The following is a 27,169-nucleotide window of genomic DNA, read 5'->3' as shown; positions in this document are numbered from 1 at the left end:
CCCCTTCTCTGTGCCTTCACTTCCTTTTTGTAGAAGGAGGGGGGTTGCCGTCAGGTGTGAATGAGTTAGCACGGAGTTTATGAACTTCCAATTTTAGTATACGTACTGCCGACGTGAGCACTGGGGTCTACAAACATCCGAGCACACCTGAATCTATTGCTTAGCATTGGTTCTATTTTGTAAGCCTTTCAGATGAGGAAACAGCAAAACAGTTAAGTTGAAAGGTCACTTGGCAAAGGAAAGGACTCCATTTCTACCAATTATAGTAGGGAGAAGAAAAATAGGACTGACTTTCTATTCTCCAGATCAAGAAAGGTTAGACAGCATATTTTTGATTTACCTAATAACAACACAATATGTAGGATGTAGACTGTCAGTGATTATTCATTATGAGGATTTCTACTTCTAATTTTTTTTAATGCTTATTTATTTTTGACAGAGAGACAGAGTATGAGTGGGGGAGGGGCAGAGAGAGAGGGAGACACAGAACCCGAAGCAGGTTCCAGGCTCTGAGCTGTCAGCACAGAGCCCAATGCAGGGCTAGAACTCACAAGCTGTGAGATCATGACCTGAGCCAAAGTCGGACGCTCAACTGACTGAGTCACCCAGGTGTCCCAAGGATGTCTACTTCTAAGAGCAAAAGAAAGTTCTAGAATAGAGACAGAGCAGGTACATGTTACTTTCAAGAACAGAGGCAAGAAGTAGCTACAGAGGAATCAGAATTTAGGAAGAATGCAAAAACAGATTCTATCATTTAAAAGTTTCTGGAATTCATTAGTTTATAGAACTCTAAGGGATGTAATTATAGTTCCGGGAGTAAATTTCAGAAACTTGAACCACAGAGAGACACTGCTGAAGACCTGTGCCTCCCATGCAGTGAAAGCAAGCTCCCGGAAGCCCACATGTTCACCCTCACCTGCAGTGCTCAAAGGATAATCTCTTGCTTTCAACACTGGTTTGTTTTTTTTTTTTTAATGTTTATTTATTTTTGAGAGAGAGTCACATGCAGAGTGCGAATGGGGGGAGGGGCAGAGAGAGAGGGAGACACAGAATCCGAAGCAGGCTCCAGGCTCTGAGCTGTCAGCACAGAGCCCGATGAGTGGCTCCATCCCACGAACCGTGAGATCACGACCTGAGCCAAAGCTGGACTCATGACCGACTGAGCCACCCCGGTGTCCCTCAACACTGCATTTTGAACTATCATAACACTCTTAGCAATCTCATTCTTAGCCCAAACCTGGTGCTGAGAATGCAGACACACTGATGCGGGCTCAGTGAGAAGGCAGAGTTGGCAAGCAAGGGGGTGAGGGACCAGGCATAAAATTTTATAAAACGTAGACACAAGAGCACAAGATGCACAGCAGCTGGGGGACATTTTGAGCTGGGACAAACTGTCCTTCATCACCAGCATGGTCGCAATGAACACACAATCATAGTACATACCTAAAGTTGCATACTCCGAATCATAAGTTATAGTTAATAGATTAACTATAGCCAGCCAAGAATGTTGCACCCAGCAAAACTGTTATCAAAAACTGAGGAGAGACAGACTTTCCCAGGTAGACAAAACAGAGGGAGGTCACCAGGGCTGTCCTGCAGGAGATCCTAAAGGAAATATCAACTTGAAATATCAAGTTGAAATAAAAGGACACCTGGGGCTCCTGGGTGGCTCAGTCAGCTAAGCGTCTGACTTCGGCTAACGATCTCAAGGTTTGTGGGTTCAAGCCCCGCGTCAGGTTCTGTGCTGACAGCTCGGAGCCTGGAGCCTGCTTCAGATTCTGTGTCTCCCTCTCTCTCTGCCCCTCCCCTGTGTGCACTGTCTCTCTCTGTCTCTCAAAAATAAATAAAAATGTTAAAAATAATTTTAAAAAGAGGACACTAGACTGCAACACATAGCCATATGGAAATATGCAGTTCTCTGGTAAAATTAAATCTATGGGCAAGTATAGAATGCTGTATTTTGCAATTTTGATGTGTAAGTCCACCTTTAATTCTTGTATAGAATTTATAACACAAAAGCATAAAATCTGTCCAACTCTGTTAATGGATATACAACATATGGAAACATAATTTAATATTAGTGACATAAAGTGTTGAGCAGTATATCTGTAAAGGAAAAAAATAATAAAATAAAATATTTTAAAATATATTTAGGAAAAACAAAACAACCCAAGAGAGCTAAAAATTTTCATGATAAAAAAGAGGATTTGGTTAGAGGGAAAAGTCATTTTCCCAGAATAACGTCAAAATCAGGTTTGTTATTTGTTTTACTTGCCACATCAGGATGTACTTTTTAAAATGCAGACTTGGGGCGCCTGGGTGGCGCAGTCGGTTAAGCGTCCGACTTCAGCCAGGTCACGATCTCACGGTCCGTGAGTTCGAGCCCCACGTCGGGCTCTGGGCTGATGGCTCAGAGCCTGGAGCCTGTTTCCGATTCTGTGTCTCCCTCTCTCTCTGCCCCTCCCCCATTCATGCTCTGTCTCTCTCTGTCCCAAAAATAAATAAACGTTGAAAAAAAAAATTTAAAAAAATAAAACGCAGACTAAACCATCAGACTGATTTGTGGATCATAACACTTTTCACCTCACTACATAGACTGCCTCTATTGCTTTAGCCATGAACACAAGTCTGCTGTATAAAATGCTTAAATTTTCTTAGAGGGCCCCAAATCTCTTGCTGTACATTTGTAAGTTATAAAATTAGAGGCAAAAAATAAACGAAGCGATTAAAAAGTGCTCGCAATGACTTTGGTGGAGCCAAAGCACCTGCTTGAGACACATCACTTGCTATATCTGGTCCATTAGATCACCTCTCAAGCTAAATTCTCTGAATCTTATTTGACAGTGAAAGGTGGTAATATCACGGGAACAGAAATGCGGAATGTGACCTACAACAGGTGTTGACCTAACCTGCCCTCGCAAAGCATATAAATATCTGCTAAATGTCACTAATTACCAGGTTTGTTGACTTCATTCTCTGTACTGGTGGGGCTCCTCTCTCCCAAGCAGTTAGGAACCATCAAGTGCAACCAAATGTTAATTTATAGACACTTACTCTTTCTAAAGTCAGGCTCATATATTTTTGTCTTGTCCCTCAAAAATTAGTTGTATATTCTTCTTTATGGGGAAAAAGATCTGTTATTTTCTTCCCAGAGAGAAGTATGACATGAAAGATACATGGGTTGGGTGTTGGCCAATCTTGGGTAATTTGCAGTGTTTTCCTCATCCACTTTCTTTAAGTCTGTGATTCAGTTTCTTCACGTGTAAGGTGATGGTAAAGAGTACAATTCATGAGCGTTGGTGAGGGCTTCATGGAACACACAGGCACAGAGCCCCAGGGGTGCACAGAAGCTGCTCAATGAGCAGGCATAACCCTTTCTTTCCTTTTCCTACCATTTTTTTTTGGCCCCAGGGCCCACAACTCACTGGGAAAAATCAACTATGTTACACGGATGTTGAGTCGCATGGGGGCTGAGTTTGCACCGCCATATATAATTTGATCAACTCCACATTTATCATCTCTTTTCTAGTTGTGCTGTAATGCCCCAGGCCTCCAGACAGTCTCAGGTTGACAGCTTCTGGTCTCGGCTGCTCCAAGAGCCTACCTCAAGCCAGTCTTCTTGGTTACGGCAATGAATGTTCTCATCTTCCCATGTCCTTTTCCCCGTTCTGTCCAACAAACTCTCTCTCCTTATCCTTCAAGAAGTTTTCTTGTTTTATATCTTGCCTGTTCCACAAAGTCTCCAAAAACCGCATCTGCGGATCCTGTCCATTATGGAAATGCAAAGCCCATGGCTGATCGCTGGGAGCTCAGTCCTGATTACACATGCACTTGAGGTGCCCACATGCCCACTGGAGATGCCCAGGACCAGCATAGGCTTACCGCCCCGTACCGTCTGCTGAAATACAAGCTGTGACTCTAAAACGATGAGGCTGAGGAGCATGTGTCATTGTGAGAGGAGCACGTCACCCAATTGTCTCTCCACTCCTAAGACTGATTATTTGTCCGCTTCTGCTACTTTACAACATGCTTTGGATTCCAAAACTGTAGATTCCTAGCCCCATGTGATGTAGTTCTCTGCTCTATTCGCACCACAAGATTAAACTCTTCCTCTACTCGCTCCACGAGCCTGCTGCTAAGATCCTATAGAGGAAAGGGTCACAGTATGGCGCATGAGCATAGCAGTCTTTGGACATGCCTCTTCCCTTCAGTAGAATGACCCAGGAGGCAGAAGCTGTATCACGTTCATCCCTACATCCCTACATCCCTACATCCCTACAAGATATTCGAAAAATATCTTTTCCAGGTGACAATGAACATGTATTTACACTCTGAATGTTAGACAAGCCGGGAGTTAGGGAGTAGAAAGGAAAATAGATCCAATATACAACAATAATGATGAGATGATAAGGACAAAAGTGAGGCTTTGTTTCACAGTCTGATTAGCGTAAGGGCCCAGGACTTCTAATTCGAGGTTATGCTGAGCCATCTCTACTCCTACTGGTAGGGTGAGTTGGGGAGATAAAGTCAAGATCTGGCCTCACTTATTCAGTTATGGCCATCTGGGCCAATGGAGCACTGCGATGTGAGCATGATCTCCTGAGCCAGAGCTGCTCTGGACTCACCATAAGTTAGGCTGTCAGTCCTGGGCCCATGCCTGCCAGAGAAGGACAGGCAGGAGGCCGAGATTCAGGAGGGCAGGATGTGTGAGTACGAAGGGCATTGTTGGGGCCAATAGATGCCAAAGAAACCAGAGGCTTCCAATTCACTGGAGACTGTGTGCCCCCTTCTGACCCTACACTGGTGGAAGCCTCATTCCTTGGCCGCCGGTCCTGGCCTTGCTTCCTTCCTGTTTCCCTGATGACCTCATCTGTCCCTCCACTCCAGATGTTAACTCCATGCTGCTGATTCCCCAATCTACATTTTCTTTTTCTCCCTAACTTTTCATTATATTTTATTTATTATTATTTATATTTTAGTTAGTTAACATACAGTACAATTTAGTTTCAGAAGTAGAATTCAGTGAGTCATCATTTACACACAACACCCAGTGCTCATCCCAACAAGTGTCTCCTTAATGGCCATCACCCATCTAGCCCATCTCCCCACCAACCTCCCTCCATGAACCCTCAGTTTGTTCTCTATCATTAAGAGTCTCCTGTGGTTTGTTTCCCTCTCTTCTCTTTTTCCCCTCCACCCATATGTTCATCTGTTTTGTTTCTTAAATTCCACATATGAGTGAAGTCATATGATACTTGTCTTTCTCCAGCTGACTTATTTCTACATTTTTCAACCAAAAACTCCTTCGCAAGCTTCATGCCTGCTTGTTTAGATGTCTGCTAATATTTTCATCTTGATGTCCCAGAAGCATGTCAAATCCAAAACCAAAGGTATCAGGTTTCCCTTAATCTAAGCTTCATGTTCAGTGTTTGTACCTGTTAGCGCTTACAAAACCTCCCACCTGCAAGAAGCTAGGATAATAAAAGCCTTCCTCGTTGCACATTTCTCTTTATCTCCAGCCACGATCAGTGAGCTGCGGTGTCTCTTCTGCTTCACTTCTCAGTATCTCTTGGTCTGGCTCCTTTTCTTCCAAACACACCACCATCATCTTTTATTAAAACCTTTTCCATTGTGCCCTAACAGGTCTCCCTAATTTTGTAATCTTTCTGCACTGCAACTGATCTTATAGACCTCCACCATATTAATGTCCTAAAACATCGTTGTGAGCCCGTCCCTCTGCCTTAATTCCTTCACTGCTTTTAGGATCAAGGAGAAGGTAACAAACACTGCAACTTGGTGCTTGTCTCTGTGCTGACTCACGCTGCTTGGGGATTCTTTGTTTCGGGCTGATTGACTCTGAGCATAGGGAACTATCCTCTGATCCCATTTCTGCCCCATGTCCCCCCAGGACCCCATTCCCATTCCTACCACCTTCTGCGGTGAACACTCAATTCCGTTGCTAGCTGCTTCGGAGACTTTTTCAGGCTCCAGATCCCCTTTGAGACTCAAGTCAGTTTCTCTTGGAGACTTCTTCTTGACCCCAGGCTTCCCATCCCACCTTAGCACCAGAACTGGTTAGATGTCCATCTTCTCTGTCCCTAAAAGACCTCCTGCATACACATTTCTTTGACAGTGTTGTCTTGAAATCAGTGTTTTCCTATTTGTCTATCCACTGCTCTCCCACGGCGAGCGGAAATATTTCTCATCCCGTGCTGCTCCCTTTTCAAGACATCTGGTACCTGCTGATGCGTAATGGTTATTTGTCTGCAGGTCCTTCCACTGACTGCGGCCCATTCACAGTAAATGCACAGATATTCCCTGAATAAAGTCAATAAGGCACAGGAATTGTGGTAGAGAGGGTCTCCTCTCTAAGGAAAGAAAAAAAAAAAACAAACCTCAAGGTAACCTGGCTATACGTGTACATGACAACATCCCTCACCACCATGTAACATGAGACCACTTAATCAGATCGCATGTTTATGTGTTACCATATATGGGAGACGAAAAGTAAAAAAAATGTATAAAAAACACGCCACATGGCATTCGGGTCTCAGTTCTTCGGGTAGGAACCCAACTGAGCCATGCCGGCACAAATGAAGTTGCTTCCTGGAAGAAAAAGTCCTCGGTGTCATGACTCTCTGTGTGAGAATCCTGCTACAGAATCAAAGAACTAAAGAGGTCCTCTGGCTTACAAATTATCTTGATGACAAAAGTCTAGTTCAATTATGCTATCATCATACACCGTGATCCTTTTCATTTCTTATTTGAAATATTGGACTAATGTCACTATAGAAAGTGGGAGCAATTTAAGGAAAAAACATTTTTAGGAAAAGCGTTTACGATGCACATCGATAGCTGTTTGGCATCTATTTAAGTGGTAGAAGTTGATGCACCCGGTGACACGTGGCCCAGATTCCTTTTCAAGAACGAATGTGTGCCCCGAGTGCTGGGAGTGATGTCAGGCAGCACCCTTCAGTTACCAGCCACTCTGAAGACTGTTCCGGCTGCAGAGATCCACCTCCCCAAGGACAGACAGACTCTTTCTGGGGTGGCCTACGTCCAACGACTGGCTGAAAAGGACAATTCTGCCCAACTCATGATGGCTCTGAAAGTCCTTTTTTCTCCAGAGCTCCCTGCAGGGATGGTAAGGCTGTCATCAGCCTGCACCACAGCTCCTCTCCTCCCTGTGCCCAGTCCTTCTTCCTCTCCCTCCTTCAATAGTGCTGGTCATTGGGACACACCTTGATAAACACCATACACACTAAAACCTCTCTCTCTCAGAGACTGCTTCCTGGAGAGCTGAACCTGCAACAGTCTCACTCACCTACAGTGAAAATTGATCTACTATTAATAACAAAACCAAATCTGTATGTAACATTGCCAGTATACACTCCATCCATCCATCCATCCATCCATCCATCCATCCACCCGTCCATCCATCCACCCGTCCATCCATCCATGTTTTTATTCATTTCAGATTGCGACCAGAAGACAATTATCATGTATGCTGGGTTCTCTTTTAATGAGACCACTCTGTATTTGACTGAAAGTATCTTCCTTTCAGAATAGAATAGAAACATTCTGTCATTGATAGAAGCACAAGAAAAAAAAATAGTTTAGAAGTGTAATTTTAAGATTGTTACTCATTACCTAAAACAATAGCCTGTGTTCCTTTGCTGGTTGGTTGGTTGGTATTCATTTCGGTATCCCAAGTTCAGCCGATGTTCAGAACTGAAATTTTGTCTATCCTAAGGGGTTATGGATATTCATAAGCTCACGAATATACGTAAAATAGAACTAAAATGAGTAAGAATTCAGTGCTAATACTGGAATCAGTACTCAAGAACTCGCAAAAGCCTCAACTCAGAAATACAAGAAAGCATGGCAAATGTAAATCAAAACACACATAGGTATGAGTGCTCAAGCATATCTACATACTACGTATATTAGGTAAAGTGTTCCTAGCAGATGAGGCCTAAAGCAAAAGGTTCCTAAGCTGAGTACCTGCCAACAGAGTAGCTCAGTTGACATAAAAATAGGGCAACTTTGGAATAGTGCAGACATAAGAGTAACTCTTCTACAATGATTTTTAAACAAGGTATTTTGGACTGCCAAATTGTGATAACCATAGAGCCATAAATGTGACAACGTAAGGAGATAGGTAAGAGAAGTAACTTTTTTTTTTCAAAAATTGCTTAAAATTACCAATTAAAGCCCATGAGAGTAAATATATTTAAAGCATTTCAGGAAGAAAAAACATCCTTAAGGCATAATGCGGAATCATAATGAAGAGAAACAGAAACTATTGTTCCCGTCAGCTAGGAAGATACAAATTAGACATAAAGGAAAGACAGACTGCTTGGAATTTGGGGATGTAAAAACACTACAACCAACTCTGAGAAGGATGGCAGCGTCTCCTTGAAAAGCACTTTTCAAGGGGCGCCTGGGTGGCGCAGTCGGTTAAGCGTCCGACTTCAGCCAGGTCACGATCTCACCGTCCGTGAGTTCGAGCCCCGCGTCGGGCTCTGGGCTGATGGCTCAGAGCCTGGAGCCTGTTTCCGATTCTGTGTCTCCCTCTCTCTCTGCCCCTCCCCCGTTCATGCTCTGTCTCTCTCTGTCCCAAAAATAAATAAACGTTGAAAAAAAAAAAAAAAAAAAAAGCACTTTTCAAGAAGAACGGGTCACCTATGCTATCATCAACCCGTGGCTGGAAGGAGCTGGGTGGTTTCCAGAGGAGATTCTAGATCCTAGTCGTGTGAGCTGTTTCTTCCTGGAAGGTGCTTCATAGCCATAACCATATCATGCTGAAATAAATAGTTCATTTAACATTTACAAATGATGAACAACTCGAGAATTCATGAGAATTTCTGTATTTTACAACTAGGAGTCACCTTGGACCGAGGAGGGTGTCAGGTTGCTTCTCCCCCAGTGAAGGGCAGCAACACATTTACACTTAGTAATAAAACTGAGTAGACTGCATCTCCAATATTTAAAGAAAAGCTATTTGAATCATCATGGCTTCAAGACAATGAAATCTAGGGGCACCTGCATGGTGCAGTTGGTTAAGCGTCTGGCTCTTGATCTTGGCTTAGGACACGATCCCACAGTTCATGAGTTCAAGCCCCACATCAGGCTTTGTCCTGATGGCGTGGGGCCTACTTCAGATTCTGTGTCTCCTCTCTGCCCCTCCCCCACGTGTGCATGTGCTCTCTCTCTCAAAAATAAAGAAACTTAAAAAAAAAAAAAGAAAGAAAATGAAATCTAGCTCAGGTTTTACTAATCCGGATGGAGAAAAACTCATCCAGGTGGATTGCAAGTACTTTGCTTTTGCTTATATAAATTATCCATGGAAGCAAAGCCATGTGGCTGTAACCAGAGGTGATGACAGTGAGGCTACATGACAAGAATTGGCAAGATTCAAAAGAGCACAGGCATTCATTTTAAAACTTAGCTCCTATTCCTTTTTTTCCAAGCAGCTGTTTTATAATGATTGTCAGTCATCTATTTACTTGAGGAGTATTTTCCATGACCCTGACTTAGAAAAGGTCACCCTTCTTCAGAAGCTTGGTTATTAATTATAACTGACTTCAAGTTGCTACATTTCTTGAGCAACAGGTCGAAATACGTCATGGTGAAACAAGGGTATAAAAAGGTAGTTACACCATTGCAATGAAGCTGTAAGTCAATTAAATTTCTCTGACAAATTTCAGGGCACTGAACTAGTGATATCATGAAGGAGCAACATGGTTAAATGCCTGAAAATAGACAAACAGCATATTTGTTTTGGTAGTCCGTCCACACAATATTCACATCATCGTAAATTTGCAGAACTGATTACACAGACAGTTCTCCATGTAGTCAGACCAGATGTGTGTCCATGCATCAGTCTCTGGAACTCTCTGTGTCAATTTCTTTATGGTGAGGATTCACACTAGATGGGTATCAGCAGTGACATGTTCTGCGTCTTTGAGTGAAAGGTAGAGTAAAACCCTCTGGGTTTTGTTATCACTCATAGACAACTTGAACAAGTCGGGTCTGCAGAACCAAGGTATGCTGTCCCCGCGCCTAGATTAATAAACAACACAAGCAACTGATTCTTTCTGGAATAAATTAACAAATTCTGTGACTGAAGTGAATAGCTAGGGCAAAGAACTTCATCTGTATGGAAATACGACTGTGGCATATTTATGACCATTTAGCCTAAACAGATCATATTATAAATCTAATTACCAGTACTGGAGTGAGTCTATCTAGTTCTAAGTAAAAGCGGAGAACAGGAAATAGAGATTAAATGGAAAATATGGGGCTAACAATGTAATTAAAATCTAAAATAACCTTTGATATCAGATTAATTAAAATAAACATACAGGTGTTAAACCTGTGTCAAAAGTCACACACGTACATGCACACACATAGATGATTAAAACTTAGATCCAGGGGCGCCCGAGTGGCTCAGCTAGTTAAGAGTCCAACTTCAGCTCAAGTCATGATCTCATGATCTGTGGGTTCAAGCCCCGTGTCGGGCTCTGTGCTGACAGCTCAGAGCCTGGAGCCTGCTTCAGATTCGGTGTCTCCCTATCTCTCTGCCCCTCTCCTGCTCATGCTCATGCTCTGTCTCTCTCTCAAAAACGAACAAAAATTAAAAAAAAATTCGATCCAAACATCATAAAACAAAAGGCTACAGAAAAACAGGAGTTAAAGATGAGAAAAGATCTCCTAGGAAAAATGTGAAACAAAGAAGGCAAGAAGAGGAACTTTTGAGTCATACAGTAGATAATTGAAGACAAAAAAACAAAAACAAAAACAAAACAAAACAAAAACAACCCAGAGATTATGACAGAAAATAGGTAAATCAACAATTATACTTAGTAATATTAACACCCAGTTTAATAACTGATCAATGAAGGGGATAAAAAAAAGCTAGAGATGACACATAACACAACTATTAAATGTAATTGAACACATATACACAGATTTACGCCCAACAAATGTAAGAAGAAACATTTTTTTTTAATGGATAAGAGATCCACAAAGAAAGCATTAGCACATGTCACAAAAGTAAGACTGTCTGTGATGACACCACCGTCGTATTTGGGTATATGGAGAAGAGTGGAAAGTATGGGTCATTTAGTTAATGCTATTGGGAAACCTGTCTCAATATATAAAGAAGAAACTGACACCCACTTCTATTGTATCTACAGCTCTCAACGTGGACTAAAGACCGAAATGTGCACAGTGGAAATATAAACATAGAGTGAACACAGAAAATAGTGTAGGAATACATCTTCCATGAGCTCAGGGACTTCTGAATCAAGACCCCATGGAAGACAACGGAGAGGCAGCCGTGAAAAAGGTGCTCACGACCATTTCTATGTAATAAGAGATTCAAATTTACATGGAAGAATTACAGCAAAGCAGGAAAAAATCGCAGGAAAAATGATGTCAGGGTGGGCCAAGGAAATTCGTAGATGGGATACCCAGATATCTAATAATGAAGAGTTTGATGCTCAACGTCAGTAGTAATGGAATAAAAGCAAATTAAAATAAAATCCACAGGCATTAGATCTGCAACACTTTGAGAGGCAGATAATATCAAGCACTGGCCCAGATATGGGGAAATGTGGGCTCTTGTGTGTGGCTGGTAGCAGCCTCAAGTGTATTTTGGAGGGCGCTCTGCAGTCATCAGTGATACCAAGTTAATAGCACACAGGGGCACATCTACTAGAATATTCATCATAGCACGAGGCACAGTGTCAAAGGGCTGGGGAACAACAGCAAAAAGGTTTACTTCGCATGCTTTAATATATATTTATATGCCTATCTTTTTTTTTAAGTTTTTATTTAAAACAAATTTTTTTTTTGTTTATTTATTTTTGAGAGAGAGAGCGTGAGCAGACGAGGGGCAGAGAGAGAGGGAGACACAGAATCGGAAGCAGGCTCCAGGCTCTGAGCGGTCAGCACAGAGCCCGACGCGGGGCTCGAACTCACAAACTGTGAGATCATGACCTGTGCTGAAGTCAGATGTTTAACCGACTGAGCCACCCAGGTGCCCCATTTATATGTCTATCTTAATAAGGGCATTAAAAAGTAGATTTAAAATAAGTATATTAAGTACCCACATAAATAAGTGCACACATAAATAAATACACACATAAATACTCAGTAGGCAGCTTCCGGGGAGGTGGGGGTCAGCTGTTCGGTGCCACCCTGGAGGGAATAATGGGGCCAGAGAAAAAGGGAACAGCTAGAGGAGGCAGATTCGTATCCAACAGGAGGAAGACCTACGGTGATCGTGGGCTGTGCAGAATCAGGACGGGCTCAGAGCTTAGGGTGGGGCACTGCACAAGTGTGTGCAGACAGAGTCGGGAAACATGCGGGTTCAGTCCAGGGCAAGGTGAGTATCACACGGTAGTCTCATCTAGGTGAACTCCACATTCATTAATATCCCTAAGGCTTTACCTTTGTATCATCTATTTATGCATATGCAGGCATCTCTTATATATACTCAAATATGTCTATCTATATATGAATATAGTGTGTGTATATATATATATATTTAATAATCTTAAACAATTTTAATTTTTAAATAACCTCCTTTCTGTGCTTCATGCCCAGCAGAGAGCCCAATTCAGGTCTTGAATTCATGACCCTGTGATCAAGACCTGACCTGAGTTGAAATGGAAGCTTAACTGACTAAGCCACCCAGGCACCCAGTGCATATAAACATACATATTTATACATGATTTTAACCCATGCATATATTTTATGTTTATATATAAGTATAAATAAAATATGCAAACATTATTTATGTTATATATCACATGTGCACAAAGTTATATAGTTACAATATGTACCAATCCACATGAAAGATCCCACTGCATGATTTTGAATAATTGAGAGGTGGGGTTTTTTTTCCTGACTTAAAATATTATCAGAAAAATATTACTTAAGCACGACCTGAGGGTCTTTTACTGTGTGCTGGATATAGGTACACGTACACTTGTGTATATTTGCAAAGAGACTGATTATGGGCTAGGCAGGGGAAGTGCAATAATTTTCTTGTCATCCTTTCTTTTTTTCTCATGCCTACGTAATTCTCTCCTTCTCCACGTTCCCATGTTTAACAAGCCCAAGTATTGCAAAATATTACTTCTTCCACAATCTTAGCTTTAACTGAGTAAAAGCCTGCATTCTTTGACTTTGTAACAAAGCCAATACATAATCTTTTTCCTTTTCCTCTACTGAGAGAAAAACAATTTGGGGTGTCATTTCTAAAAAAATCTAATGAAGAAAGGTACCAGCTTCATTTTCCAGAATCAAAGGGGGGATTACAAGGTCTTCCACCTCCAGGACAAACCTGTCTGAAGAAGACAGTCAAGCTGACTTCAGAGCTCAATTCTGACATCCTAACCAAAGGAGAGTCATTCTCTCCTGCGGGAGCTTGAGAGCATAAATCATCAGCCAGGGGAGTGAATGCAGACACTTGCACCCATTAAACTCCTCCTTGGTAGTTTATCAAGGGGAGGGGTGGTATGAGTCCCCCACCTCATCAGCCTTCTTCTGTCACACTGGGAGTCACCAAAAGAATGTAAATCTCCATTTGAAACCACAAAGTCCCACAAAAGAATGCACATTTACCACCTTACCCTACATTCCTCTACTAGGTCTATTTTCTCCCATATTATTCATAAGAGAAACGATACCTTCCCTAAGCAGTTGCTGAAAATCAGTGCAAAAATTTTGTGAATGACAACAGTCTAAGGCCATGTGAGACCCAGCAAATAGGACCCTACATTCAATGCCGCTCAACTTTAATGAGGCACCTGAAAGAGAAAACTAGTCTGGGAACGCCGCGTTCCCCCCCCCCCCAAACAATACTGACAATGACCCCAGCACCAGCAGCAAGCGGAGCTGATAAAGAGAGAAGAACGTCATCCCTGACAGAAGTGGGTCCCGAGCCTCGTTGGAACAGCAGAGGGGCAAATGTCCGGAGTGGATGGCCCTGCCCATGGTGCCACGCACAGAGCCGTGCCTCTCCCGGGGCCAAAAGGGCCAAACGGCATCAGCTGTCAGGAGCCCCCAAAGAATGATGTCATCGGCAGGCAGACTCCCGACTGCTCGCTCAGAGATGGGAGCCGAGCCCCATTTTTAATTCAGCCTCCACCTCCCCAGCTGCACCCACAGCAGCACTAGCCAGATCGCCGTAGCCACAGAGCAGGTGCAGGGGAGGACAAAGAGCTGTGCTGGGGGCAGAACGCGTCAACTGGTGCAGAGCCTTGTCCCTGTCAGGGGGCAGAATGCAAAAGGTCTCTACTGTCAGGCCGGAAACATTGCCAACGGCGCCTAATTCTTCCCTCAGTTTGAAGCAGGGCATGAGAAAGGCGTGTCTTCCATTAGGATGGGAAAGTGCCACCACGATCATGGTGAAATGAGCTAAGGGGGAGCTAATGTCCATGATCGCTCTTGTTGTGTTTCGAGCATCATCATCTCATCTCATTATTGGCCAACACTGATTTTTAAAAACTCATGAAAAAGCATCGTGAAAGCCTGATGCTCCTCAGTCACTCTTGACCTCTTATAGTGTTGACTGTTGCTCTCTACTCATTGGAGCCCTCCAAACCCATGTTTCAAAGTCCCTGTGGCCCGAATTCAGAATGGTGGTCCAGAGGCTGTCAACCAAACCTCACTCTCCAAAAGCCATTCCCAAGCCATGACTACCGTAGGCTCCCTGTCTCAGCCTCTCGGTCACCCAGGCGAGGACTTCTGGAGTCACCTCGGGTCCTTACCCACCCTCACTTTCCAAACCCATTCCTCCTTTTACTTCTCATCAATGTAACTAGTTTTCATTCTCTCTCTTAAATTAAGCCCTCAATAACCTCACGCCCTTCCTAATTGTTAAATAATTTTCTTTCTTAACTTTTCAAGGAGCTTTCTTCTTGGGTTCATTGCCTTGATTTCCTTCCCCTCCACCGTGGCCTCCCACTGCAATGCCGATTGCTTTTCTAAGGCCCACTACAGGGCTGCACTGGAATCCAAAGACGTGTATTTGAATCCCGAATACATTACTGGACAGCTTTGAGCAAGCCTCCCGCACGCTCTTAATTCCGCTTCTCTGCTCATGCTTTATGTACATTACAGAGTCACTGTGAGCATTAATTAAGGTTACACATATGAAAGTGTTTGTAAACTATAAAGTTTTATATAAATATAAATAGAAGGTGACATTTTTATGTAGCAGCCAATTAACTTTCCTGGCAGTGCTGGTCCCTAGCAATTAAAACACTCAATTAGGCACTGTTCAAGTTCAATGTGGCACCTAAAATGAGGAAGAAAAAGCTTTGAAATGTGTTAAATATAACCCTGCTTGTTAAATTGAAATGAAGTGAAGGGATTTTGACTTTCATTTCTCCCTACATGTTCGAAAGCAGCACAATGGTGCTTCTAGTTGGTTAATATAATTCAGAACTGCTTACGTGTTAGGCATTATCAATAGTTAACGTGGTGTTTAAATCGATCTTTGAAGTTTGTTTTCTTTTTTCAAAGTTGTAAGTCAATGCTACAAAATAAGCAAAGGGCCAAGACTATTTGCAAAAAGGACATGGCTGGAAAATAGTATTGCTTCCAATTGTTGTTGAAATAAATGCACACAGACGTGCACCCCCCCCCCCCCCACACACACAATGCTTTCAGTGTTTAAAAAAAAAAAGAACCTCCTGGAAACAAGACGGAAATGGTGTGGCCCCCCCAAGTTTGTGGCATTATTGACAGCAATGAGTGTGCCCACTTTCCAAGGAAGCCGACGTGTGAGGGATCACACTTGTTCTTCTGAAATTATCCGAATAAAATATTCACTGTGCAGTCTAACCAGAAAGGTAATCGAGCTGTTATTTATATAAATAAAATAAGAAAAGACTGTCTTTCAATCTTGATTCACAAAGCAAAAAAAAATCTGTCTTTTCCTATCATTCAGTTGATTTCTTATCTCTTCCCTTATCATAACCTTTATCTTAATTGAAATCAGTAAAGGTTATTAATTTTTTAAAAGCATTGATAGACCACAATCCCGGCCACTGGAGTGTGACTTAATTTACATATTTCATTTCAAAACAGTTTAAAATCCAAATGTAAATGTTCAGAAGTCAATTCGGTTACAACCTTTCTAATAACATCTGAGGAAAGGCTAAAATTGCTCACGGTGTATAATTACTACTATATATTGAAAGTTAGAAGTCATCTGAAGCAAGAAATGCAAGCAGGGTCTTAAACTGAATTACTCTAAATATTTTTGCTGCAGTGCAATGCAGGCAACTGTGACCAATGAATAAAAAAATGAAAGGGGATGTCAGGTGATACACAGAAACCCAGGATGCATTATTTTTCATCTGGGAAGTCCCACACAGACATACGCCGGCTTATCCTTGTACACCCAGCCTGCAATTTCCTCCTTTGGTGTCTACAGTTTGATCTGTCAACACAGAAGAGATGAAATTAAATAAAAGTAAAGGGGATGTGCTAGAGTACTGATAGCCGACAACTGTATTGAGTTCACAAGATGCTCCTTTTAAAACATGCTTTGAAGCAACGACTAACCAAAAGTCTATACTCTCTCCTCTGCCAAGACATCTGCGCGAAAGGCTATACACATCCAAAGAACACCAACTCAACACCTCTTGGAGCAAGTTCAGTAGTCCAGGCTTCTTGGCAAACCCACTGTTAAGGTTTTCCCATCAAATGTTTGTTAGTGTGTGATAGTCTCATATGGTGGGCTCCATGGAGGTGTAACCTGCCATCCAGAAGGCTACCATCAGAGACTGCCGGGGACGTCTCCTGCTTTGTCCATTTGTCTATTGTAGGTTTCATCAAGACCTGCTTGGTTTCAATGTCATCCCGCATCTAGAGGGTTTTCTGCTTTCTTCGTCCCCTTGTCCGTCTGACTTCCTGCGGCACCAGACGTCTTCCTTCCACCTGGTCCCTTCCCCCATGCTTTCTATCAATGGTATTTACTTGGCATTTGCTGCCTAACATTATTCTTCTGGCCCCTGGGGCTGGTTTCCTTTAGGGAGAATTCTTAGCTATTGGACAGAACTTATTTTCTGAGGTGTTGACCTGCTTGGGGGCCTTTGTTTACCGAGCACATTTTACTAAGTAAAGTGAATACACATTCAGAAGTCATGATCAGCTCCGTTCATGTTTTAATTCACTGTCTTGAGACAGCTTGCAATGTCTGTTGCTTTCATGTCCCTCTTTCTTTAGATAAGTGCAACCTTCTCCCTGGTGTGGAGGTATGGGGGTAAGTGGGCAGCCTGTCCAGGCACCCCATAGGTCTGCTCACAGTGACTGGTCCAGGAATGGGTGGTGGCTTATTCCCGGGAGGGAGCCAGAATCCCTCCCTACAAGTTTCCTATGTGGAACCACTGGGGAAAGGGCATGTGAGCCCAGGGACACTCAGGGCCAGTTATCTTGCCGAATGGAAGGGCTGCTCAGAGGGAATGAAGCCAATGTGTAGAGGGAAACACCAAAGAATCAGAAGCTTCAGATGGTAATTAAAGGTCTAGACCAGGCCTCCCCCAAGGCCTACGTTCTCTCTGACCCTCCCAAAGTTTAGTTCAATACAACCTTGACCTCCACCCCCACCTCCCCTATACACTGTAGTAGTTGCTATTAAACCAGTCTGATTTGAGCTCCTACGCTTTGCAATCGATAGGATCATGGTTGATACACTGATCTGTCCTCATTGAGGAAATTTAAAGATACAGACTTAAATTTCAAACAGTTCTTGTACGAATTTCCATCAGACTTTAGCTTCAGATATTTGGTGAACAGGTTTTACTGTGAGTCTAACTAAGGGATTGATAAATCTGTCTATATGAGTGAAAATCTGCAGTGAGGTACACAGTCTCCTGATGGTCACATGTAGGCCCGTGTCTTACGCATTATTTATTCACCGATGTCTCCAAATCTACTGCTTAAGATTCCACTGTCCTAAATTCCACTCTTATCTATCCAACTGTCTATTTAGTGGATCCACTTAATGTTTCAAGCTCAGTACATCCAAAAGTAGACTCCTGATTTCTTCCCTTAAATTGCTTCACCGCATCTTCTCTTGGCTCAACTGACAGAAGCACTAGTCTTTCCATTGCTCAGGCCCAGATTTTATCCTCTTACACCTACATCCGATCCATCAGGGAATCCCATGGAGGAGACCTTCAAAATATATCCAGAATCTGTCTTCTCCTCACCCCCTCTCTGTCCCTTCTGGGCTTCAGCCTTTTCTCAGCAAGAGAAGTCAGGCATACCCTTTTACAACCCAGGCCAGGTGACATCTCTGTTTAATCTGACATCTCTGATCACCCCTCCATCTCACTCAAAGGAAAAACTCAAACCCTCCGAGCCCAGCCCTGGCTCTACATGAGAGGACCCTGCTAATTCTGACCATACCTCTACCCTGTGTCCACTTTGTTCCTGCCATATTGCTTCTCTACTAGTTCTCTAGGTTGCCAGGCCCACCCCTGACTACTTGTGTTCCCTCTGCCTAGAATGCTCTTTGCCCCGGGTATATGTTTGGCTACCTTGCCCACCTCCGTGTCCTTGATCAGATGCCAGTTTCTCAGAGGAGCCTTCCCTAACCTCCCTGTAGCAGTGCAGATCCCAAATCCCTTCAACTTCCCCACCCACTGACAGCTATTTCTCACCAGGCAACTATAATGAAATATTGCACAAAATAATATGTTCCTTCTTTCATTTGACAATCCTTGCCAAGAACCTGAAAATGATTATTCTACATAATATATCCTTAGAAGAAAAGAAATTCTTGAAACCAAAACTATCTGATTTGTTTTCTAAAATGATCGATACTTTGGTTATTAAGAGCCAATAAATTCTCCTTTTGGGTATAAGCCAGTTTGAGTCAGTTTCTGTCACATAAAATTAAAAGGATAAAGATTAATACATTGATTTCTGCTGGTCGAGAACATTTTAAGAATATAAGTGAATAATTCAAATGGTCTTTGTTTGAATTTATGTCTCCTAAAAACCTGACATTAAAATATCTGTATCCATTTATCTAACGGTCACACTCCTGGCAATTTTTCCTGAAATAAATCATCTTACAAGTAGATAAAGGCCAATGCATAGAGAAGGGCATTTGACACATCATTCAAAATGGTTAAATATTAGAAATAAATGAAATATTTATTTAAGAGTCTCTTATGGTTTGCTTCCTTCCCTAGGTTCTCTATCTTATTTTTCCTTTCCTTCCTTCCCTATGATCATGTGTTGTGTTTCCTAAATTCCAAATATGAATGAAATAATATGATATTTGTCTTTTCCTGCCTGACCTATTTCCCTGGGCCTAATACACCCTAGTTCTATCCACATTGTTGCAAATAGCAAGATTTCATTCTTTTTGACTGCTGATGCACTGGGTGTTATGTGTAAATGATAAACACTGGGTACCACTCCTGAAACCAACATACACTGTATGTTAACTAACTTGAATTTAAATAAATAAATTAAAAAAGAAGCTTATATTCTGGTGGCAGCTAATTTAGAAAGAAAGAAAGAAAGAAAGAAAGAAAGAAAGAAAGAAAGATAGAAAGAAGAAAAGAAAGAAAGAAAAAAAGAAAGAAAAGAAAGAAAGAAATATTTAGCACCAAGATATTTTCCTAATGTAATCTGAAGACCTCTGGGGATCCCTGAGAACATTTTAGGGAGATGGCAAAACGATAATCATTTTCACTGTAACACTAAGGTATTATTCACCTTTCTCATTGGGGTGACATTTGCATAGATACACAAAAGTAACAGTGGGTAAGACTGCTGGGGCCTTCACACAAATCATGGCAGTGACACCAAAATGTACTAGCTGTCACTGTGTTGTTTACCACCACACAGTCCCAATTTTTGTCAAAAGCAGTTTCTAAGGACACTTTATGGAGCCATAAAAATAATAAGCCCATGACATTTCCAGAGTTCTATGCTCTGTGTAACAAAATGGGGAAAATGCACAAAGCACTTCATCTGTCTGCTGAGCAGGAAGGTTGTCTTGAAGCAAAGTACTTGTGCACTTGTCTGAGTTACAAGCTCAATTAGCCACTCTTTTCATGGAATTCCATTGTTTCCACAGAGAATGGCTGCCTAAAAGCTATAGCTATTCAGGCTTGGGTAACTAGCAGACATTTTCCTAGAAAAAAAAGAAATAAGCCTGTCACTCCTATGATCACAACTGACTGTATTTGCTGCAAACAATGAAATTGAAACATTCAAGCAAAAGAATAGACTTTTGTAAGACTTGTATCTGTCACTATGAACTCGACAGCTTCCCAATACTGAAATACTTTTCTGATGAAACCATGGTGATATTCTGACATTATTATAAATTGTGTCAATGTTTCAAAAATCTACCTAACTCAGCAAACCAATAATTTCCAAATGATCAACTTACTATGTTACAAAACAACGTGTGGGTAAGACATTCATTCAGATAGAAAATGAATTTTAAGACAGCAAAGCACCAAACATTCATTGATCTAGCTTCTAATTCTCCAATGCAGCTAATATTTAAGATACTGACATGTTTTAATTCTCTACATTGTATTATACTTTCTGGTTTATTTGCTTGTTTTGTTTGTTTACTGTTTGTCTCTCGTGATTGGAAGGAGAGTTCGACAGGGGAACAAACTTGTCTACCTTCTTCATCACTGTTTCCCTCAATGCCTGGAGTAGAGCCCAGCATCAAGCAGATGTTTCAGGAATGGCAGTTGAAGAAATAAATGCAACTACAAAATGAAGTTTTATGCAGCTATCACAGTCTGGTTTACCAAGAAATTCTAATGATCTGAGAAAAGTCTTAAGATATGTGGCTATTTTTAAAAGATTCAAAATTATTAATGTGAAATTATACCTAATATATGCTACATATTATATAACATATATGATATATTACACAGATTATATGTGTGCATGCACATCTGTGTGTGTGTGTGTGTGTGCATGCATGTGTGTGTGTGTGTGTATTTATAGGTGTCCTGGAAAGGTAAACTAACAAGGTTTAAAGGGGAAAAAGGTTGGGGAAGGCCATGGAAAACTTTGTTCATCCCCCAAAGTTCATCCTGGTGAACCGAGATGTAAAGAATCATTTAAAAATCAAGGAATTTTTCTGTGGAGCTCATTAATCATATAATTCCTATGTTGTTGTTTTGACCTGATCATCTATTCAACATGAGAAGTCTGTTTGAAGTCTTGATCTGTTACAGAAAACCTCTTCTGGTAGGATTCTGCAAGAACGTGCTTTCAGGATTTTTTAGGAAAACAAAGATTCAGATGGTTCTCAACTTAGGATGGTTCAACTTATGATTCTTCCACTTCATGATGGTGTAGAAGATGAGTGCATCCAGTAGAAACTGTACTTTGAATTTTGAACCTACTTCCCCCCACACCGCTGCCCAGAGCTGGTGCTATGCAGCAGATACCCTCACGTTGATGCTAGACGACTCCCAGTCAGCCAGCAGTCACAGGGGTAAACAACCCAAATGGACAACCATACTTCACCCACACAACCTTTCTGTTCTTCACTTTCTGTACCGTATTCAGTACATTACAGGATATAGACAACGTTTTATTATAAAGTCAGATTTGCATTGCATGATTTTTGCCCAACTGCAGACGAATGTTACTGTTCTGAGCATGTTTCAGGTAGGCTAGGCTAAGCTACGAGGTTTGGTAGTGAGATATATTGAATACATTTTTGGCTTACTACATTTTCAACTTGCAATGAGTTTATTGGGACGTAACCCCATCATAAGTGGAGGAAGATCTATATGTGTTTTAAAATGATCTGTCGGACAACTAGGTAACGAAGCCAATGATCTCTCTCTCTCTCTCTCTCTCTCTCTCTCTCTCTCTCTTCTTGTGGTAATACTGACAACACATGTCCTCTGGAAAACCAAACCAAAAATTCCACATGAAAAGAAAATCATATCAACCACAGCCCTTGATGCAGGAGTGGATGCATCGAGGAGTCAAGAGATCAGAACATGTGAGGTATTCTATCCTTCCTGTTTTTGGAACTGTCCTACTGTAAACAGGCAGCTTCTAAGATCCCCCCTGCTCTTCATCGTCCCTCTGGTGAAAGAGCTGAGTAAGGGCAAGACGTGTGGGGACAGGGAGAGCAGCCTTACCTTTGACCGTCACGTGGACACTCTGGCTGGTGGAGAGCTGCGGTTGAACCAGCACGTTGCACGTGTACTCTCCCTCATCCACTTCCTTTTGCACATCTGAGAGTTTTAGAGTGCCGTTGTTCTCAAATGCCACTTGGCGGTGGTTGAAAGGAAGCAGATTAGAGTTCTTGTACCATTTGATGGAGTAATACGGATAGCCAATCACACGGCAGTGGATGTACGTGTCCCGTCCTGCGATGGCTGTGATATTTTTCATTGGCCGAATGCTTGCAGGCCCTAGAGAGACACAAAGGAACTCTTGAAAATAATTTAAGGGTACATCTCATGTGTGGAAACGGGTACACTTTTCCTTGAGTAAAAGAAAAACAATGGAGATCATTTTCATGTGAAAAATATCTTTTTCAACTTCTCTATTACACGCTCTTCTCTGCATTTGGATTCTTCTACTGAGCAGTCCTTCTTTTTCCTTTTCGTTTCGTTACTTTCAAATGGATCGAAGGAGTGTTAAATACCCTAAGTATCAACTACTTCTATGAAAACGCCTTGAATTACAAGAGAAGAGGCAATTTCTTCAAGAAAAAGTAATTAGTCCGCCCTGAACAATCATGCCGTTTTTTGTGAAAACGCCGGGAGCAATTCAATTTTCAAACTCTATGACGTAGGTTTATCAAGATGGAGGTTATGCCATGGTGCACTATGAATGTAAGTTAAAATACCAGGTGCGTGGAGCTTTACCATGAATGTGGAAGAACAGAAGAGGAGGAGGAAGGAAAAGAGCGTGCCGAGCATAAACCGAGAAAGACAAGATCAAGTGGACAAATCGAAGAGTAACAAAGAGAACAAGCTGACTGAAAAGAACAAAATGCCACTTCCCACATGAACCCAATCTGGGCCATTCTGGCGCCGAAAGGAGAGGGTAGGAAATGGGAAGCAACGGTGAACCTGTTTTCCGCATTCCGAGACTCAGCTCAGGGCATGCAGAAACCTTCTTCTCCACTACAGTGAGTTAGATGTGTTTTTTGTTTTTGTTTATTTTTTGGGTGTTTTGTTGTTTTTTTTTGTTTGTTTTTTGTTTTTTGTTTTTTTGAGGAGCTGATTTGACAAGCACCTCTTACGTTTATTCGAGCCTGGTACAGGACGACTCCCGCCGAATTGTTGGCAGTGCAGCGGTAGACTCCCCCATCCCGGACCTGAGAGCTGGAGATGTTCAGGTAGCTGACCACGTTTCCCTCCGACGTGATCATCTGGCTGATGCGGTGACTGCCACCCTTGAGGATCGGGTCGTCGTCCAGGGTCCACGTGATGGTGGGCAACGGAGTTCCCTTGACGTTGCACATGAGGGAGACTGGTTCTGCTGGACTCACCACTTTTTCACTAAAGGCAGAAATAATTTTGGGAGTTCCGTCTGCAGGAAGACAAAGGATGGAAGGAAGTGGCACATACAAATAATTAAACGACCTCCAAGTACCTTTGTGTAATGGTTAGGAGATAGACATGCCGGTTATTGAACACTACAGGCAAGTCTGGTTTTATGGCTAGAGCTAAATTCCAAGCAGAGCAAGATTTCATTTTCAAAATAGGCAAACAGTGTTAGCAACCTTTAGTAAATTACTTCTATATATTTCCTGATTGTCCTAAGAACAATCATGCAACCCAGATGCTCAAGTTACACAACGTCAGCTCCCAAGAAGTCTACAATCTAGAACTGTTAGGTCCCTATTACATGTTATAAACACAGAGGAAACCCACCCCTCCAAATGGTCACTTTAGCCTTCCACTTCTGAGATAATTAGGGCTTATGCCCCAGGGACTTGTTCAGAGGAGTAAAGACTGACAGACGGATAGGTTCACCTTATTTATTTTCTGATAAAAAATCATCCTTTATAGTTTTAATGATAAGTGGAAAGTCCATGTAAATGTCATGGAAACTCTGAGAGTGGGATCAAAGCCAAATAAACTTTGAGTCTTCCAGTGTGTAATAAATATCTCTCTAAGTGTCTTAAGTTGGTGGCTGTACAAATTTATCACCCAACATGGGACAGTTTTGAGAACAAAACAGATACCAGAAGTAATTATGCCAGGGAGGCAGGCACAGCCTCAGACTGTCCCAGGCAAAGTAAGATCTAGGTCTTGGGGAGTTTTCCACAGGAATTTCCAATATTTTCAACAAAGACAAAATTTTCATACTCCATTGTCTTTCCATCATATATATGAACCATTTCCCTCATACTGTATGGTAGCAATCATAAATGCATGCATATATATGCACACATATTCACATATATGTATATATATATATTTACACACACACACACACACACACACACACACACACACACACACACACATATTCACCGCTGACAAACTGGAAAGCAAACAAATGGAGGAAACACACCTGAGGCTAGCTCACAATTCCATCACAGAAAGATAACTGTTAACACTTACAAGTACCCCTGAAGAGTTTCTCTTTCTGCCCTCCCCCCCTCCCCGCCCCACCCACTCCTCCTCTCTGGAAACCTGGAAACCTATTTCTGTGGCCAGAGGGACCAGCCGTGTAGGGTTCTCCTGATGGGGGTGCTTTGCTGAGCCCTCTACCATCTTTCCTCTTGCAAATTCCTGAATGTCAATTTCATTCCAACTCCTGGGTGACTGGAGAAGGCCCTTGAGTATGTTTTTTCCCCACATGCAACCACAGTGGAGTATTGCAGTGTTCTTGAATTGCAAGCATCTTGCTTTAGTATCAAAGATGAAAAAAAGGGCTTCATAATATTAAAGTAAAGAACCTGTGTTTTTACCCTTAGAACACCACACACTCTGCTTCAGCATGCTCTGCCTTTATTTACGGAGAAGTGAGACGTCACCATGATTGTTATTCTTTGTACATAATCGGCTGTCGATGCTGAGGAATGTTATTTTATTTGATCTTACAATTCGACTTTTTTTTTTGAATGTGCAGAGCTGTATATTTCTTTGCACTGATTTTTACACTATGCACTGAAAACGTGTCTTTTTTAAAAATCTGTTTTGTAACTGTTTTCTTCAGTTACACCTTTTTTTTGTAGGTACAGTTTACATACAGTGACACATACAGATCTTAAGTGTACAAGCAGAATGTTTTGTTAAATATGTACACTGTGTAACCACCCAAATGACTGCAACATAAAGCGTTTCAGGACCCCACAACTTGCCCAGGGTTCCTTTCAACCAGTCCCCTCTCACCAGAGGGAATCACTGTCCTGATTTCTTTCAATGTGACTTTGTTTGCCTCTTCTTGAACTTCAAATCCATATAATCCTAGAGTGTGGGTTCTCTATCCTGCAAACATTCTATTACCATAGGACAGGCAGCGAAATTAAGAAATGAAACTTTGGAAGTGTTCTATCACCTAACACGCAGTCCATATGGAAAGTCTGTCTGCCGACCAACAATGTCCCTCCCAGCTCTCTCTCCCAGCCCAACCAGTACCATACATCCCATTTATCTGTCATGCTTCCTTAGCATGCATCCTTCAATCTGGATCATTCTTTGGTCTCTTCTGTATTTTTTGGCTTTAACATTTTGAAGAATTACTCCATAGCCAGTTGTTCACACTGGGTTTTTTCTGTTTTGTCATGATTAGATGCAGGTTGTGCATTTTTGGCAAGGGTATCATGGAAATAATGTTGTCTTTATGTGCTTATTGGCCATTTGTGTATCTCCTTTTGTGAAATATCTACTCAAATCTTTTGTCCATGGTTATGTTAGACTATGTTTTATTGATTTGTAGGAGTTCTTTATGTATGTTGAAAACAAATATTTATCATGTATCTTATAATGGTCAAATATACTTGTCAGATATATTAGTTACATAAAATGTGTGCCAGATATTATATATACATACATATATATATATATATATATATATATATATATGTATGTATAGATGTGTGTTTTTGCATATGTAAAATGTTCTTTCAGTTTGTAGTTGCCTTTTATTTTCTTAATGGTGTATTTGACTTTTACTTCTTTCTTTATCCTAAGAAAGCTTTGCCTACCATTCAGATGATGAATAATTCTTCTATGTTTCCTTTTAGAGACTTCATAGTTTGGGATTTTATATCCCAGTCTATATTTTAGAGCAAATTAAATCTGTGTAAGGTATAAGGTGTGACATAGGGATTGATATTCATTTTTTGTTGTTGTTGTTGTTACATTCATTGTGTAGTACTGTTTGTCAAAAAGACTTTCCTTTACCTTTGGAATATTGTGGACTCTCTTGCAAATTAATTTATCATATATGTGTGTGGGCATATTCTAGACCATCCAGTATGTTCTATTGAGTTATGTATCTGTATTGTTTAATGTAGCTAGTATGAGTCCTCCAACTTTATTCTTTTTTAAAGATTGCACAATTCTCAGTCCTTTAACTTTCTCATGCAAGTCTTTTAAATCAACTTAGACTATAGGACTTCCATTTTTCTTTATTTTTTTAAATGCTTATTTATTTATTTTGAGAGAGGAAGAAAGCAAGAGATGGTGTGGGGGGGGGCAGACAGAGAGGGAGAGAGAGAATCCCAAGCAGGCTTCATGCTCAGTGCAGAGCTCAACATGGGGCTCGAGCTCACGACTGCAAGATCATGCCTTGAGCCGATATAAAGAGTTGTACACTTAACCAACTGAGCCACCTAGGTGTCCCCGGACTTTCACTTCTCTACGCTGTTGGGATTTTTATTAGGATTACATTGATTATCTTACAGAGGACTGCTACCTTAAAAATATTTAGCTTTTTAGTCCTTAAGTATGGTATACTTTCCAGTTTTTTAGGTCATCACAATTCTATATTAGCAATATATAGTTGTATAGTTTCACATGTTGAAATCTTTCACATCTGTTGTTAAATTTATTCCCAAGTATCTTTTGTGTTATCCTAATATAAATGGAAATTTTAAAATATTATTTTCCAATGGTTGGTTTCTACTATATAAACACACAAAAAATTGTGCTTTTGTATC

At 41.4% G+C, this 27,169-nt stretch overlaps 1 protein-coding gene across 2 annotated transcripts in view; it reads right to left on the bottom strand.

The window, feature by feature from the left end:
- Window positions 1-27,169, bottom strand: part of DSCAM (DS cell adhesion molecule) — a 704,213-nt gene that overhangs the window by 210,677 nt on the left and 466,367 nt on the right. For both annotated transcript variants that reach the window (XM_045501327.1, XM_045501328.1), the window contains exons 7-8: window positions 23,287-23,583; window positions 22,179-22,454 (exon numbers count right to left, since the gene is read on the bottom strand). In XM_045501327.1, coding sequence (XP_045357283.1) covers window positions 22,179-22,454; window positions 23,287-23,583 — 573 coding nt within the window. The remainder of the gene's footprint in view (window positions 1-22,178; window positions 22,455-23,286; window positions 23,584-27,169) is intronic.

This window comes from Leopardus geoffroyi, chromosome C2 (assembly GCF_018350155.1).
Source record: "Leopardus geoffroyi isolate Oge1 chromosome C2, O.geoffroyi_Oge1_pat1.0, whole genome shotgun sequence".
NCBI classification, from domain to species: domain Eukaryota; kingdom Metazoa; phylum Chordata; class Mammalia; order Carnivora; family Felidae; genus Leopardus; species Leopardus geoffroyi.
Note: the sequence above shows the minus strand (reverse complement) of the source record. Positions and strands in the feature narration are given on the sequence as shown.